An 18,176-nucleotide genomic window follows, 5' to 3' on the forward strand; every position below is an offset into this window, starting at 1 on the left:
AGTCCACTAAACATACAATGAGCGTCTGTCTTAACAGCAGTGCTTATGTTAGTAAGCAATGGTGCTTATTAAGCACAATGGTAAGTAATTCTATTAGCCATCTCTGAAATTATTCGGGGAAAAATAAATTGGAATAACACGGTTAAAATGTTCGCGGAAACATCGTCTCGCACTGTTAATAGATCTCTCTCATCGGCATCTTATTGTTCGATACTTATTGCCAGACGAGACAAACGCGATCTCGCATATCGATTTCGTTCAGATAGTGTGTGAGTACACCTGTAACAGTTTATAACTTTAGCGAGATAGAAATTACGTAAAAATGCAAATCTTAATATGTATTTCTATCGCGATAAGATAATTATAGTGATTATAGTAAGTATATTATTGAGACTCTCGATTTTAACGCTCACTAAATCTACTTGGTATGTTTCTACTAACACAACTTCCCATTTTTATACCTAATAAAAAAACATATTATGTAAAACAAAAACGTTAAGTTTTTATATATTCGATATTTTTACAAGAAGAAAAAAAGAGATCGTAATGATTGATTGTGAGATTATTTGATTAGATTTGACGTAACACAATTCGTATTGTTTACTTATGTAATCATTTACATTGTACGCTATTCGACAACACACTATTGAGTTGTATAAAGTGTAAGCCTTACATCGTTTCGGATCGTTGAGAAACGATTGTCACTTCCATGATAGTCGTAGACATTAGCTTTCTTCGTTACCCATCATTGAAATCTCCGCGTAGCGAAATGTCGCCGCGAAAGCGAGGGTAATAGACTAAATTACAGTGAATAATTCTCTCTCTTTACATTTAACAAGTCACATAAAATTCTCTTTTCTTTACAAACTAAATTTAAGTACTCAATAGACGGCTCACTAACTGACAGTTTTGATGCAATTTATCGTTTTTATTTAATAAACAGCAAAAATAAATAAAGACGTATTATCTGCATGAAATTAATTGATAAAATAAAATATATATAAGTATATATAAAAAGAAAAATTTATTTAAAGTTTTTATATATCGACTTTTTTATGAGAAAAAACATCGTAAAAATTATTTGTGAAATTTCTTGATTATTTTATATAATTGTTCACATCATAGAATATTCACAAACAATTGAATTGTATAAAGTGTAAAAGAGCCATATAGCTTTTCATCACTGAGAAACGATTGTCACGCTCTCGTCTATGACAGACGTAAGCATTAGCTTTCTTCTTCACTCATCATCATAAATTCTATGCAACAGAAACCCCGCGAAAGCTAAGATAATGGATACTATATAAATTATAGTAAATAATTCTTTCTTAACATTTTTTAACTTATTTTACAATATAAAATACGGAAAAACAATCGTTACGATCAGTAAAAATAAATATTAACGAACAAAAATCTTTTCATTTAATTCTATATCTACTGTAAGAAAAGAATTAAATATAAGAGAATTTTGTATTCTATAATGTATTCAATAACAAATAGTACAATGATTTTTGATATCGATGCCAACTTGCTGCAATTAATAAAGTGCTTATTAAGTGTGTCATTATCAAGCAGTTAATCAATCAATAAAGAATTAATATTAAAGTTAAGTTTATGACAATATTAAAAGAATCAAATTGCCCTTGAATTTATTATACATATTTTATTATACATATTTTATTTAATTATAAATATTAATCGTATCAGAATACATACAATGATCTGATGTCTTCAGAATTATTTTTCATAAACCAATACATTCATTCTTAACAATGTCGACTAATTCTTTCACCAGCTCCTTATCAGTCACGTTAACAAAATTGTCCTCATTGATTCCCATTTTGACTCTATTCGCGCCATAAATTATCATTTTTCTTCTCTTCGCTGACGCATGGAATTCTTTAGCGCCGGATTCTATGATTTTACGAATGTTATCCTTCGTTATACCAGCTCCGGGCATAATCACTAGCTTTCGGGTCTTTTGCAGCAATGTTCTTATCAGGTCTAACCCTTCCACAGCAGTATTCTTCTGTCCAGACGTCAGAATTCTCTGAAATCCAAGATCCACAAGAAGTTCCATCGACTTGATAGGATCAGCCGTCAGATCGAAGGCGCGACTAAATGTCACGGGTAGGGGTCGAGCGGCAGAGACAATCAGCTCGCATGGTTCAACATCGATCTCGCAATCGGGCGTCAATGCGCCAAAAATGAACCCGTCCACGTGATGATCCTTAAGAATTTTCAAATCATAAAGCATGGCGTCGATCTCGTCGCGGCTGTAAACGAAGTCGCCGCAGCGAATACGAATCATGGCGTAAAGCGGAATTGTTGTGAAGTTTCTTATTTGTTGAATTAACCCCGGACTAGGTGTCAAACCACCTTCCGAAAGAGCCGAGCAAACCTCCAGTCGATTGGCACCACCTTCCACAGCGTTTCTGGCGGACTCTAAAGAATCAATGCAGATTTCCATCTAAAAAATGAAATAATTGATGTTACAGGAGTCTCTTCACAGAGATGCACCAATACAATTTTTTTGTTAAATAAAATTGTCAATTTTTTTATATCAATTGTTTTGCATTGTTTTATGCACATGTACAAAGATAACAAGTACAATCATGTAAATTTTTTAAAATTATTTATGTAAAAAGAAGTGAAAAAAGAAAACTAGATTTACTTGGAGCAAAGTTATACTAATTCAGTAAACACATCAATCAATTGTATATTTCCTATAGTTTTAATTATTCTTGTAATATTAATAATAATAAAAATAATTTGAACGTTTAAACAAAATATTTTGTATCCTCCTATATAAAAATGTGTTTTTTAATAGTTTATACTTCCTAAATAAAAGAAAATATAATATTTTTGGATATATGAAATATTTATTACAAAAATATGTATATATCATATGCTGACAAAACAGTGTACTATAAAATTTAATTAAAATATATATTATCGACTGAAGAAAATTAAAATTATTCTTAAAATAATAATATTCCTTAGTTTCTACATTTAATACAGAATAAAATTAATTAAAGCGAAAGAAAGTTGTTAACTTACCTCTTGATTGATTAGTTATTTCAGTTGATAATACATATACAGCTCCAAATATTCGATTACTTTATTACACAAGTCTATTCCAGACGTTACATTGTTCTTATTTTACAGTTGTTCTTTTTAATTGACAAATTTGTATTACTGTTAATAAGAATTACACACGTATATATTCGCTTCGGTAGAAATATGCTCAGGTTCTATACTCGGTGTAAAAGCTGCATCAGTAGATTGCTGCAATACTAAATATGGCTGCCGGCATGCCGGATATCTGAGAGTCGAAACTTTACGCGCGAGTCTCGCCATCTGTATTATACTTTCATGATACACTATATAATGATAACGATATCAGAGAGAACCTGAGCGCGATCTCGCTTTAAATATGATTTTATTTTAGAGCGTCTGTACAGCGATATTTATGATAAATATTTATAAATTCATCTTTATTTATTTTTAAATATTATATAAATATTTAATACATAATTTATACACACAAAAAAATTATAAAATTTTTATTCATTATATTATTAAAATATAGACTAAATATTTTATACAATATTTATGGTAAGTAAAAAGTATATATTTATATAATATATATATTTTATAAATATTTTCATGGTACTTATGATAAATCTTTATAACTTCAATCTAAGATTGCAAAAATATGTATAAAATATTTTGATTTGAAGAATAATTAATTAAATTAATAAAGGCCTTTGAGATTTCATCAAATGCTTCACTTTTCATCAGTTATTTTAAAAGCTATTCTGTTATTCTAAACTTTATCAGTCCAGTTAAGCCAGTATAATAGAGCCAACAATATTAAAATTTTTGCTTTATCAACATATTATATTCTTTAGACTACTGCTAACTGATTGATGCAGATTATAATAAGTGTAGATTTGTATAAAATTCTTATTTATTGAGGGACAGGATACAAGATTTACGAAGCGTAATGTAATATTGTATTATACAACATATATAATAAAATAATACCAAGTGCGACGCACGCGTAAATAATATTAATAATAATTATATAATAATAATAAAATCAATAAAATATTAATAGTAACAAAAATCAAGCAAATTTTGTGGTAAGCGATGACAATAAAGAAATTTAAAAAATACTTCATAACACACATTTTACAGTTATGTCGAAATTTAATCTCTTCGATTTTTCAATGATTACTTCTTCATTACTTTAGAATGCACTTCAGTTCAACGCAATTTGACGAACAAAAAAATTGCGCGCACTTTACTTCTTCGATAAAATTTAAATTGTATCTTGTTTCCCAATTTACGGCGAAGAAAGCGCGATCTTGTGCATCCTTTCGATTTATTCATTCGGCGTGCTTGGCAAGATTACACTTTGAAAAAAAAAATTTTTTCGCGTGTAGAAACCGTTTTCTTGAAGTAAATCTTCATCGCGGTTGATTCCAATTACCGTTAAATATACAATTACACGTTCTCACATATTGCGCGAACATAACGTGATGTAAAAATGTACAATTTATCATAATCATCATCGCGTTCCTACCGATATAGGATCTAGCTTACCGCTCACTAAGGGAACGTCAAAATCGTAAAAGATATTGTGTCTCTGCCGCGGCAGTTAATATCCATCTTACAATGTACTCCCGAAACGGACAATTCCCTTCAAATCTCCTTCTCTAGATCCGCTCATAAATTCGACTAAAATTCAATAGCGATGTTTAGAGAAGGATTGCGGTGGAAGACTTGGAAAATCAGAGATCACCGTTCGAGACCGCGATCGGCGACGGGCTCGTGGAGTTACTCGAGTTCGTCGTCGCCCATTTATTCTTGTGCGGGTCGACCCCAAAGCCCTCATCGTAATTTCCCCGTGTAATAAAGAGTTGCTTGAAGTGCGGGATACAGTACAGCTTACCGTTGTTCAGAGTGAAGGAGTCCATCCTATGCAAAACACATTACGTAATAATGATTTTGTACTTAATAATTGTACTTAACATCCTTAAGTTCGTCAAGTAAAGAATAAAAGCTTGCAACAAGAATAACAAAAACCAATTATAACACTTGGTATAATATTAGTGTATAAAGATATTACAACATATCAAAGTCACACGCGTCTTTTCTTCATTACCTTAAAATGCAATTACACTGGAGACACCGAAAGCATTGCTTATGAAAGATTTTGTTATTTGTTTCGACCTTCTCCAAGGGGTAGACCTTCTTCTCGCAGCTCTCGCACACCTCTGTACAGGTCGTCTGGATCTCCTGCGCGATTGTTACGTCAAAAAAATGATAGTAAAATTTATCCTTACGAGTAATATTTATCCTCCGGGATAACGGGAATTTGTTTGCGGAATGTACGATGAATTGTATAAAAAGAGATGCTCTAATTGTAAGAGGGATATAAGTGTACCTACATCGCGCATCATTTTTCTCATCAAGAGATTTCCCTGATCCCACCCTTCCCACTCCTCCCCTACGAGACAGATTTGGCATCTGTTTTTATTCATCACTTGTGTATTATCGTAATAAATGTTACACGTGAAAGATAAACAGAACAAGATACATCAATAGAAATAATACGCTAAAAGACGGAGTAAACTAATATTCTCACTATCTACGCTATACAAATCAGAAGAATTCGAGAGGCCGTTAACAAGGACTTACAAGGATTTGTCACGCGAGACCGTCTCCGTTTCTCGCTATCTCGGTCAACGGAGCAGATCTCTAAATCGAAATCAGCTTAGCGCTTCCCGCTATAAATTACACTAATCACTTAAATCTCTTAAATAAACTCGTAATTTGTGATTCGCAACGGAAGCTATTATTGCACAAACGTAAAAAGGAAGACGGAGAAATATTCGCTGTCGAGAATATACATTTTCGATCTTTCCTCTATCTCTTCTTATACAGCACTTAAATACACGCTTAAAAAGTTCGTACAATGTTCTCTTTAAAAAACTGAGTCATCCGACTCAAACTCGAGGAACGTGACAGCGTTATTACCCTGATACCGAAGTCACATCCCTGTGCTTCTTTTCTGGAAGTGTAAAATGTGGCATCGTGCCTCTATGTCGACGACGTTCTTGCGCCTAGTATCTAACAGCGAAAATGTTATTTTTACAAATTTGCAACCAAGCAACGTAACATTTTCCACAATCTTGCAATGCAAGTAAAAAATAATAGACACGACGGAACAGAAATAATAAAGCCACCGGTAGGAAAAATAATGTCGTGTATCTAGGATATAATATAACTAACAATAAGATTAATATATGCATTTTTTGTGTAAAACAATACATACGAGTATTACACGTATGTCTAGATGCAAATACGTAACACGCGTTGGTAAAGTATTTTCATTGTTTGAATTACAAATGCGAAAGCAGGCAGGCTGGAACGCGACGACACGAGAACGAAACATGTTGTTTCCGTTTTCTTTCACACGAGTATAAAAATCTATCGTATGTCGCGCTAAGCTGTAAAAAGATTCGAAATTTGTAAAAGCGATCGAAATAGCTACGATCTTAACCGCTAGTCGGCCTTTGAACACCTCGACAGTGTCCAATGCTTCCTCTGTACACAGACAATTTCACGGTCAGACCCTTATGTCGCACGTTAAATTTGAGGAAGCGTCGCCTTCCGCCTCTCGTTCATCACTCTCACGCACTTTCTTTCCCTCTCGCACTTCTATTCTCATTCTGTCTCTCTTCTCATTCAACGAAAAACTTGGCACTTATGAAAATTAAAAATCTAAACTGTTAGAAGATCGTAACGATGCGAGAATAAAGTTCCAAATTCGTTAGTTGCACATTATATGCTCATAATATCGACGACCTGAAATAATAATTGTTGATATTCACATTGCAAGTTTCATTTTCTACATTTACAACATGTTTATAAAAATTCTTGTTTTTATTATTTACATATTATAAAAAGCAAATTATTTATATAAAAAATCAAAGGCACACATTATGTAAAGATTGTTTGGTCGCAAAGATTTAAAACCATTTAAATCGAAAATATAATTTGAAAAAAATTCAAGATTTTTTATAAAATTTAGCTACAGTCATTATAATGTAATCGTTTGTAAATCATGATCATTTCAGTAAAAAGATGCTTAACTAGTTCGTTTAGTTACATTAGAATTTTCAATCAATTAACAAATAACGGCGTGAGGTCAATGTTAAATTGTAGAAAATTATCATTAAATTAAAATGCGCATCGTTACGAATTTTATCGCTTAAAAGCGAATCCATCTTTACAATGATTTTAGCATCGTCGCACATATGTGGGTAGAAAAAATCTTCATGGTAACAATAAAATTATACCGACATACGTACGCACAACACGAAAGTGGGCGCTCATCTTTTTTATATCTAAAGTGAATTAGTAGACAATAAAGTTCTCTTTGTGTTATATAATATATATACTCGTATATAATAAGGATAAATCGAGCGTTTTCGTATAACAATTTCTGCTTTACAATAAAAATTCCAACCATTTGTGCAACACAATTTCACAGCTGTCAAATTTAATCTATTATTCCTTAATGTAGATCTTCCTGAAAGAATAATGATTTTTAGATAAAAATTTTTTTATAGTGCCGTAATCTGCAAATCAATATATATTAAATTCTTTGGATATTTTTTGTTACGTGACTCAGTGTATTATTGCCACGAACAGTTTATCGCCATCCGTCTGGAATTGAACTGTTTCTTTTATACCGACATATATCTTCCCTCTAATTGGCAATCGGACACGAAACGCTCAACAGATCCGACAGTCGCGCGAACTCTCGTAGTATAATAATATATTAACACGTAACATATGATACAGTCTACGGCCTAAGATTTACTATACGAACATAACGCCGAGTATGTTAAAAACCATCCCTTAAAAAAACGCAGTCGTTACAATAATCGACGATAACCGAATATTTTATTGCCGTTGCTTAAATTGCACGAAATTAAAAAAAACTGCCTTTCCAGTTGTCCCAACGGCGCTCTCCTTCCTCCATCGATTCTCCTTCTCCTCCTCTTCTTATCCACCTTGCAATCGAATTATTCCAGGTGAATTTCCTCCGGCTCTCTCTTTCTCTCTTTTTCTTTCTCTTTCCTTTACTGCTTCGCGTCACAAAAAGAAGATCACTTGATTTTGTTTGTGATTACTTTTCTTCATTCGTTACCACACGACACAAGCGGGCAGGATTTTGATCAAAATATCACAGGCAGATTTCAAACGAAAAAAAAGAAAAAAAAGAATAGTAACGCCAAAAAAAGATAATCACATCAATCATGCTCAATAATCGATAAAGGAATAAAAGTAATTAAACGTCGATACTCGCAGCATGTAAAGTTTTACTTAAAACTTAATGGAGAGTGTAATCATGAAATTTTGATTGAAATTTGACGCTTTTATTAAACTATCGGTATATTTTTATCGTTTTTAACCGTAAAACTGCGATTTTATATTCTTATTTCACATGTAAACAATAAAAAATTAACTTTGCGTTATATAGGCAAGTTTGAATATTGAATTTGCTTTTTCTACAGTATCAATATTTCATTCTTAAAGAAATATAATTTCGTCGCGAAAGAAAAATAGATTCTAAAATTGATTGACAAGTTTTAGTTAGGGCCGAAGCACAAAACATGGCGTAATGATTAAAACAGTCGTAGTCGTAGATGTAGCTTGTGCGTTGTCTACGTCTACGACTACGACTGTTTTAATCATTACGCCATGTTTTGTGCTTCGGCTCTTACGTGAACATTGTTTTAAAATGTAGTACATTTATAGTTCTTATATATTAATATGTTTTAACCGCGGATACTTAAAATCAAGTAAGTAAATAGTTAAAAATATCTCTCGACACTACATTTGCTAATATCGAGACTTTATTATTGTACATATTAATATTATAATTGCATAATAGTATTGCAAAATAGAAGCGACAGTGTAATAAAAATTATATTCTTTTTGTTGCATAAAAAAGTTTTAATATTATTAAAGAGAATAAATATGAATTTGTATTCGCAGAATCCATTAAATGATGGAAAATTAGGGCATTAAATTATTACAAGCAATAATTCATTTTTATCGCAGAATGTACATACTATATGTTGCTAATAAAGGGTGCAAAAATAAATCTGTGTTATAAAAGACGAGCACACATAAAATAAAATAAAATATAATATAATATAATACAATAAAATCTCGATCGTGCGTTTTTTCAAGCATTGTTCGAATTGCGTCAAATATGAAAAGCTGCAATTTATTAGTTTGAATAAAACGTTAATTAAAAAAATATTAAGCACTTTCAAATATTATATTTCGTTGTTTGTTTCAAAATTTTTGACGCAATATAAACATTGCTCGACAAATAAAATACACTTGTAGTTTTAATATGTAAAACGAATAAGCACAGGCAGAATGACGTACAATTCAAAAACACACCATGCGCATACTTTATATCGGCATAATGCCGAGTCGTTTAAATAAACAAAAATGAAAATTGATTGAGAGAGACATTTAATCTTTCAAATCAACCAATACAATTAGACGCATAAACCAGTCGAAAAAATGTATCGTTATAGTAAAAAGAAAAAGAAATCAAAGACGTGTTCTCCAAATTTGATCAATGCTAATTAAAAATCAGGAGGAGTGGCGACGTAAAGTGACTAATTAGATGCAGGAAAATTACATAAACGACAAATCGCGGTATGTTCAAGTCGAGGGAATGTAATTACGCGATTGTACAGGTCGAAAGAGCGTACTTACCACAAATCTATTGACTTTAACCTTCGATGTGCGCGGGGACTCGTTGGCCTGCGAGCCGAGAGACTCGAAACGGGCCCTCAGACTGCTCGCCGACTCTATGCTGGCCTGATCGCCCGTACCCTGGGCCATCTCCATTTCGGCGATATTATGATTGCTGATCTTGCCGTCGGTCTCCTCCCAATGTTCGAACTTAGCACGTAGGGTCTTGGCGCGCGCCGCGTTCTGCGCCTGCTTCAAGAACTCGTCCTCCACCTAGTTCGATAACAGGCAAAAGGATTGCGCGAATTATAGGGTGGAGACGTGCCGATCGAAGAGTAAAGAGCTGCTTTCCCGAAATTTTGTTTCGCGGGACAACGACCTGCTCCAAAAGTTCGTGCCGACTTTTTAGAGCCGCGCCTAATAACACGTTTGTGCAGCTCAGCTCCGGCCACTTTCGAAACTTTGGAATTTAATTTATTTAGTAATTGAAGCGCAGAAAATTAAATATCTGAGGCGTGAAGAAAACTTTTTTTTTTTAAGAAAGCAAAAGAGAGATTAAAGAGAATTTCGTAACTAAAATCAATAACTCGATATTCTTTATATTTATTTTAATGCTACTTATTTTAAAGAATAAATATTAAATAATATAGAAATAGAAAGCTATCGAATTATTATATTACAACTGTTATACTATACTATAATTTAATGTTATATAAAACACGTTCGATATCGAGTGCATTAAGTCCCTTTGATAAGAAAATTTTACGCGAACACAAACCTTATCGGAAGACCGGACGTAATTGGGATCTCTCTCCTCGGCGCTATCGTTACCGTCTGATTCCTCGCCGTCTTCATCCTCGCCCTCATCCGAGTCCGAGGCCGTCGCTTTGGCGTACTTGTCCTCGGGCGGCGGTGTGAAGCGTTTCAACGGCTTCGGGCCCTCCGGCAGTTCTTCCTTGCACGCGTTCTCCTCCATCTGCCGGAAGATGGACAGCATTTTTCTTGCAGTGTCCGTATGCACTACCTCGTCCACCCTGTCGTCGGCTCTGACCACATCTGGATCGCGGTAAATCTCGCGATCCGGCGAATTCATCTACGAAAAAAATATATATGTTAGTAGAACAACCAAACTTAACTTTATAAAACGACATAATACTTTATTATTATCTCTTTTCTATTATCACATAATATTTTTATTTCGAAATAATTCAGTTCAAAAAATTTATATCACATTTTACCTTACAGTTATTATTGTTCTCATATACATAATAATAAGGCAATGTTGAACAATGTTACGCCTCGTGATAAAGTTTCTTCGTTTTCGCAACTGTATTGATACTTTGATAAAAAAATATATTTTTACTGACATTTTTTTCTTTAACAAATTTTCTTTGCAAACCGTATACTTTTTTAATTGATAAATGTAGAGATACACAATATAAAGATGCTTTTTCTTAAAGAAAAAAATGTTTGTTACACCGAAATATCATATGATTAATCTTATTCATTAATCTTTAAAAAATTATGCATTAATTTTTTTATTATATCTATAATGTTGTAAATGTCTTATATATTTATCCAAATCTGTTTTTTATCGAAATTTTATAAATGGCTAATATTAAATTATTGCAGATTAAATTTATCTTCAATAAATATCGATATTTATTTATTTTGATTACTGTTGCTCAGAAATTCGTAGAGATTATGTGATAAGACGGTAAGATAAAAACAAAAAATGATTTAAAAAAACATACTCCGTGTATGTTGTTTATCGCGTGTATATGATAATTTTTAACCGAATGTTTGAGCTATGATGCATCGTCGGGGGATCCAGGTAAGCTGGAGATCGACGGCCGAAATGTTTCTTTTTACGAACCGCATCCGGCATGAGTCAACTCGAAGAGTCTTAAGCGTGGGTGGTACGATTATAAATCTCATATACATAAAAAATACATATAAACCTTTTCTTTTAATCAAAAATATGTTATGATATTAGAAGTAAATATAATATAATATAATACTATATTATATTATATTAACTTATGTCATTATAACATATTTTTGATACTTTTATATAGAAATTTAGATAAAAGATTAGTTAGGAAAATATATAAATAAAAAATTTAGTAACATTCAAATAACAGTCTTGGAAAAAATCAATGTGCTTCTAAAAAACACAATATTATTTAAAAAAAAGAATGTTACACAGGCAGCGTGCATAGAAAATAGGCATTTACATGCTTCAAGGTTTAACTAAAATATTGCAATGTTAATAAGAGCCCCCTATCGTGTAAAACAGGCCTTTCTTTCCAAGACATAAGGGTTTTAGCCCTTCTTTCGAGGCTCTGCTCGGTTTGCACGCGTTTATACCTGAATTCAAGTGGGTCAGGTAAGTCGAAAACCTGATTGCTGATCACGTGGAGCGATCGAAGGTTGCTGGAAAGTTTTGCGACATTTTAAGACCACCCTTGCGCCAGTCTAAATGCGGGACTGGCGACTATCGACGAGTCGTCGGCTTTAGTTAGACAAAAGGGTTGCGGTACGCTTCAAGGTTGACATTTAATCGCGATAAATTGACAGGTTCAAGAGCGGTATACGCACTCCGCAGTAGTCAATTGCCATCATTGCGATGATATATCCATTCGCTTCTCGCCGACGAATCTGATTTGCAGCGCGAGCAACCTGACAGTAGCAAGAAACAAAATTCTCGAAAATTCGAAATAAGCAATTATAATTGGAAAGAAGTAATTAAAGAAATCAGAGTTGAAATAAATAATGTGTATGTAATTCCACTAGAAAAGGACTGCTGATACGAGAAATGATTAACGTATTATAGATATGTTAGTCGTTTCGAACATTCTTCGCATCGTTAATTTATCGTTTTTAATTATCTTGGATTGGAAAGATAAAAGGAAAAAAGAAAACAATTATAAATTATCAAATAATAAGCAAACATTAATCCAGCGAGAACTTGCAGTCGCAAAAGCGACAGGAAATGGAAAACCGATAATTCCCGTGCAGTGTTTCTATTGGATTATATGAGTCCTGCGTTTCATCCTATTTTGTTTGGAATTGCGGAAGTTTCTGTCACAGTACACGAGCAAGATACGTCACTATCTGTTTCCGAAATCAAAGGTATAAGTAAATGCAAATATTATATCGAAATTATACATGAAGAAGATAATACGAACTACGATCAGTAACAGAAGCACCTCTGGAAGAAAGGAAAAGAGCTTAAATCGTTTTCGAAATATTTTATGCAACATTTCATTTTTAATTCTTTAATTTTGTTTCTTTGCGTTATTATCCTTTTTTTTAACTTTAGTGTAATATCACATTTTTATGATCTTTAGTATTTCTCATACAAGAGTATTTATATTCTCCTTTTTATATTCCCCAGGCCTTTTAAAAATCTTTTCGAAGTGTCTTTTAAATGTCTTTTCTTAAGAAAATGGCCGTGAGCATTTTATATATAATAATAATGTAATCGCAACCGCGAGAATATTTCTGTCATCAGTTTCTAAAATGACCAACATTTTTATCTGCAAAACATTTTAGAAGCCTCTAAATTGACTAATGTAAAGAGTACAGTTTTCGATTACAACGAGACGGAAAAAACACGTCTTGGTATCGCAAAAAAAACTCTTGGATTTCGCGCCGCGGTAATGGAGTCGAGAGGATCTACGGGAGAGTACTTCCAGCGGAATTCCATAAAATCACCAGTCCAGAAAGGATATTTGATCACACGGTATCCCTCCGCCGGCACGTCAAGCGGCAAGTCAAGCCGCGGCGAGATTCCGCCCTCCGAGTGACGCAATCCGTTCCTCCATCGTCGACGGAAACGCTCCTACGGTCGCACGTCGACGAGGAGGACCTCGATTGTACGCGTGTCAGCGGGGACAATTAACAATTCGATGAAAACATCGCGGTTTTACGGTAGCACATATTAATCGTTCGCTCTAAATATGTCTGAGGTAATTGAAACTTTCATATGAAAGTCTCACGCAATTTTCACTGTGTCTGCGAGTGCGCATCAGGATGTATCGTTCGTTATAGAACAATCTACGATTTACGATCTGATTAGCAAACCAGTACGGATGGTATTTTGAAGAAAATGCAATCTGCGATTTACAAATTATAATAATATGTAAATAAAGTGCGAATGTATAATGTAATTAAATGGAGAGCGAACTGTTTATTTAAAATTAATTAATCAATTTTTAATCGATGTATTTCGATGAATGAATTAATAGAATACTGCAATTTTCTTCACATTTCGAATATTAAAGCGATACTCCGAAAAATCTGATCGCGCACACGAAAGAAGCGAGAAATTTAATTGACTACAGATCTGAAAATATAATAATTTTGTTAAGCTATTAAAATAATTATGTGTGCATGTAGGATGCTCAAGCTGGCCAGTAAAACGAACGAAACTCATTTTGCTCGTCATCCTTGAATATCCTTCGTAATTATTTTGATGATCCAACACAATTATTTTCAGATCGGAATTTTTAGATCAGCAGATGAAACTTTCGTATATAAGAAACGTGTAATTTTTATGAAAAGTAGAACACCCAAGGTTCCTCCTTGAAGAAGAAGACTTCGAATACTAAATAACGGTATCTCGAAAAATCGGATCGCAATCGCGCGATTGATCGCCGCGTCGATTACCCTTCAATTATTACACCGGAAAGTCTTTCCGGCGTCGAGCCGGACGAATAAATGAATCACTCACAAACACTAAAAAAAGAAATTAAAAATCTTTAATCGACGGAAATGTCGAGTACATTAAGTACCAATTTCACAGTACCCGCAAAGAAGAGTATGCAAATTGATCGTGTTTGCGGATCATTAACTGTACACCGGAGCGTTCATTAGCCAGGCGTTAGCGATCCATCGATCTGACAACCGGCGCGTTTTTCGCGTCGCCTTTTCGAAAAAAATCTCCGGCTGTAACCGGGTGACGGAGGCACACACGGTGATCGCGATTACGGGACGCAACCGTCCGAAGAAGCGTTCGGTCGGACCGATAATTACCTTTCCGTGATTTATTAAAGCCTCTTCGGCGTGCGGGACGAGACTGAGCGTAGCCGTCGTCGTTCGAATCGCGCGAGAGTCCGGTCCGGCGCGCTTCTCTCGAGGGAGGCTCTCTGTCTCTCTCTCTCTCCTTCTCTCCGGTTCGTGAGAAGTTCGTACGAACGGCGGCACGACAGCCGGTTGCTATGCCGGTTCACAGAAGGATAGGGGACCGACGGTGTGTGTCCTCCTCCCCGGCGGAGTGCGTGTGTGTAAGAGAGAGTTACTGCGAAGGGGCCCCGCGTCGCGTCTTCCCTCGGTTAAGGTTCCCGGGCCCGCCGCCGCCACCGCCGCCGCCGCGCCGGTCCGCTTCTGCTACTACCCGCTTGCTCCTCACGAATGAAAGGATGTAGGAATACTAACGGTAAAAGTATGGCGGCTGCTGCTGCGCTGACCACTTCGGGAGGGGGTTCAAGGACAGCCCGGTTTGTTGGAATCGACTCGCTCGACGTGGTGTCGTGCACCGCTGCGCCGCCGGTTCTCCCGAGAGATGCACGCGGTCCCCTTTTGTAAGCCGCGTCCACGTACGATTGGGACTCGTTATCGCGCCTTGATTAATTATCGATAAGCCAGCCGCCTTGCTCGGGGGATGCGCCGATTAGATGGAGGAAGGGAGCGAGGGCGCTCTTCACCCGGGATAACGCGCGCGCGTTATATATCCAATTTTAATTTTAATAATTTCAATTTGCCCCTCCATAAAATCCGAAGCCAATATACCCGTCAGACAAAACTTTGAGCAGTTACGTAAAAGCAGTAAATGTTATTTAACGTGAAAAGTCATGTAATCGGGAAAAGCGATACAAACGTTAGTATCAAACCAAAGAAAATAAAATGTACATAAAAATGCAGACGATTAGAGACGTGATGCAATTTGAAATGAGTAAACGCAGATATAAGTGCTAACATTTCTCTTATCTTAATTAAAGATGAGATCATTTTTATGTTCAGATTTCTCCGGAAACGAATATCTCATGTTGCAATGTGAATTTATCTCTTTTCTGTCTGACAATAATGTAAATGATATTTCAAGGTATATTTACATCGTTTTCTTATCGATATCCAAAAGTTTTTAAGATTAAATATCGACAATAATATCATTGAGAAACATGGTATTTGAAATACAATGTAAATATATGACTACATAAAAGTTAGTAATATAATAATTATCAAAAATAAAAGAGAGTCGTTAAAATCATTATCTCCAACAATACCGTAACAATTATAAATGTGTGTTCATTCATATTAGTTTAATATTATTAAATAAACAATATAATTTGACAAAAGTAAAATCCATATTTTTTAAGTGTATAATTATTTCTATTTTCAGCATTCTTTCCTTTCAATAGATAGTGAAATTCTCAAGCAAAGTCACACAAATAATGTAATAAATAAATCACGGTAATTTAATTAATTAAGACACACAAATTGTTAGAAAAAATTATCACAGTGAGTCATTCAGCGACAACAAAGTCGAAGGGTCGAACCTTGACTTGACCGTCGCGAGGCGGCGTAATGCGAAATTGTTTCCGCTGTTTCTCCGGTTCCTTATAGGTCTCGAAGAATTTGAACTTGTTCGAAATTTCCGACGTTTCTACGTGGACCTCCTCAGTCGTGTCTGAGCTGCGTACCACATCGTCTGAGACTTGACGGGCCATGAACGCCTTTCTTGCAAATGTTTCGGAAATTATCGTTACTAGATAAGTTACTGACGTTACTGACATTACACGCGTGAGTTTTGCGAGAAACCTTACGTATTTCTCGTTAAAAAATGAGATGCAATTGCTTTAAATGGGATATTTTCCAGCTATTACTTTGAATATCATAATGACAAGCAATATTGCATATAATATATAATGCAATATATAGTTTATATAATAAAAAGATACTTTCCAAAATCTTGCAGTAGAAATTGCATTGAATAAATTAAAGTACTTGACACCTTTTAGTAATTTTGAAATTAAAGTTTTCAAGTCACAATTGCAGATAATAAACTACATGTAAAAGATAGAATCACTATTCTAACAGTTTTGCAAACAGATTCATGTTTCAACGATTTCAAAGGTGAAGCGTGAGTTTAATTCAAAATCAAATGTAATATATATAATAGATAAAATAACAGAATGATAGATAAAAATGAGACTGAACTTACGTCTCGTGCACGTCGTGGGATTTCGGTTGGCGTTTTTGAATGGACTGGCGTCACTGGACGTGCTGTTTTCGCTGCGGTGGCGTCCAGTTCCAAAAAGAGCGACCGCGACTTCCTGCTGATACCTGCGTGGCGCATGGCAAACATGGATTCATCATAAATACAGATTACCATAAATCACTCATAACTTTAAACTGTCAATTAGCACGGGTGATACTTTCATCCAGCGCGATTCGACAACTCATAACGGTCTATTTCTGCTCGCAATAAAAATAATTATTCATACAAAGCCGCTGAATAATAATATGACCTCTTAACACAGTCTTTCATTCTATAGAGAGTTTTTGCATGGAACGTCTCTCGTATATTATAAGGATACTAGGTTGCTTTCTTTCAAGTTCTTCTCCAACGATTTCGCGCAAGACAGGTGTAGATATTAGTATCTACATAAAAATGTGTTATACAAAAATCATTGAGCGGTATTGAACTTTTATTTGTCGATAACTACGGGCAATTGTTTACAGCTTCAAAGTGCAAAAGGTGGTACAAATGACGAAAACACTTGTTACATTTGTCACTGGACTTTCCACACACGTATTCTTAGGGTTAAGTAATTCCTTTCCATTTCTATGCTTTATTGCTCGAATCCTCGCGCAGCAAGTTCGATCGTCAATCCGCGTGTTTTGAGTTATGCGTCTCGGTGCTTATGTCTTTTCGCAATTTTCATAGTTCTCGCGCGGAAAAAATTCGCAAGTCACTTAATCGTTGAAAGTTCAGTTTCGTACCTGCTGCGATCACCTCCTCGTCGGCTTTCTCCGGTTTCGGTTTACTGTCGGTTTCGTCGTCCGAGGCCGCGATTGGCTCGCCCCGTTCGAATCTCTCTTTGAGGGAGCGAGCGTGGGTAGTCGAATGCTGGATCTCCTCCGCCGCGTTTATCTTCGTAACGCGGTCGCTTCCGGCTACCGCCTGCTGATACATCTCCTTCATTTTACCCTGTTTACCCTGTAAACCGGAAAAGGGAGAGAAATTAGTGGCGTATTTGCGAAGCGCGATGTAAGAGAAAAATTTTCCATCGTTACTTAAGAAGCAGGTTTCTTCAAGGAAGAAAACCTGCTGTTGCAACAGACACGTGTGCAGCTGTCCTCTGACA

At 35.0% G+C, this 18,176-nt stretch overlaps 2 protein-coding genes across 14 annotated transcripts in view; both read right to left on the reverse strand.

Annotated features, from left to right (window-relative positions):
• Positions 1-1,643: 1,643 nt before the first annotated feature.
• Positions 1,644-3,488, reverse strand: LOC105832604 (copper homeostasis protein cutC homolog). The gene is made up of 2 exons (XM_012673708.3): positions 3,061-3,488; positions 1,644-2,470 (listed from the first exon to the last, which is right to left on the reverse strand). The coding sequence occupies exon 2, from the start codon at positions 2,468-2,470 to the stop codon at positions 1,745-1,747; it is 726 nt and encodes a 241-aa protein (XP_012529162.2). The 5' UTR covers positions 3,061-3,488; the 3' UTR covers positions 1,644-1,744.
• Positions 3,489-3,955: 467 nt separating this feature from the next.
• LOC105832605 (xin actin-binding repeat-containing protein 2) overlaps positions 3,956-18,176 on the reverse strand; it is a 70,583-nt gene continuing 56,362 nt past the window's right edge. For 6 of the 13 annotated variants that reach the window (XM_036295391.1, XM_012673709.3, XM_012673712.3 and 3 more), the window contains 7 exons: positions 17,812-18,028; positions 17,030-17,151; positions 16,365-16,541; positions 10,580-10,894; positions 9,823-10,074; positions 5,174-5,307; positions 3,956-4,986 (listed from right to left, as the gene is read on the reverse strand). In XM_036295391.1, coding sequence (XP_036151284.1) covers positions 4,800-4,986; positions 5,174-5,307; positions 9,823-10,074; positions 10,580-10,894; positions 16,365-16,541; positions 17,030-17,151; positions 17,812-18,028 — 1,404 coding nt within the window. In that variant the 3' untranslated portion in view covers positions 3,956-4,799. Of the gene's footprint in view, positions 4,987-5,173; positions 5,308-5,540; positions 8,169-9,822; positions 10,075-10,579; positions 10,895-16,364; positions 16,542-17,029; positions 17,152-17,811; positions 18,029-18,176 lie in introns of those variants that run through there. The other 7 variants (XM_036295393.1, XM_036295392.1, XM_036295394.1 and 4 more) reach the window with 5 other exon arrangements.

Source organism: Monomorium pharaonis, chromosome 1 (genome assembly GCF_013373865.1).
Source record: "Monomorium pharaonis isolate MP-MQ-018 chromosome 1, ASM1337386v2, whole genome shotgun sequence".
Classification (NCBI taxonomy): Eukaryota; Metazoa; Arthropoda; class Insecta; order Hymenoptera; family Formicidae; genus Monomorium; species Monomorium pharaonis.

Excerpts from the sequence above, each read along its gene's own strand:
- LOC105832604 (XM_012673708.3), bottom strand. The coding sequence starts at position 2,470 with ATGGAAATCTGCATTGATTCTTTAGAGTCCGCCAGAAACGCTGTGGAA.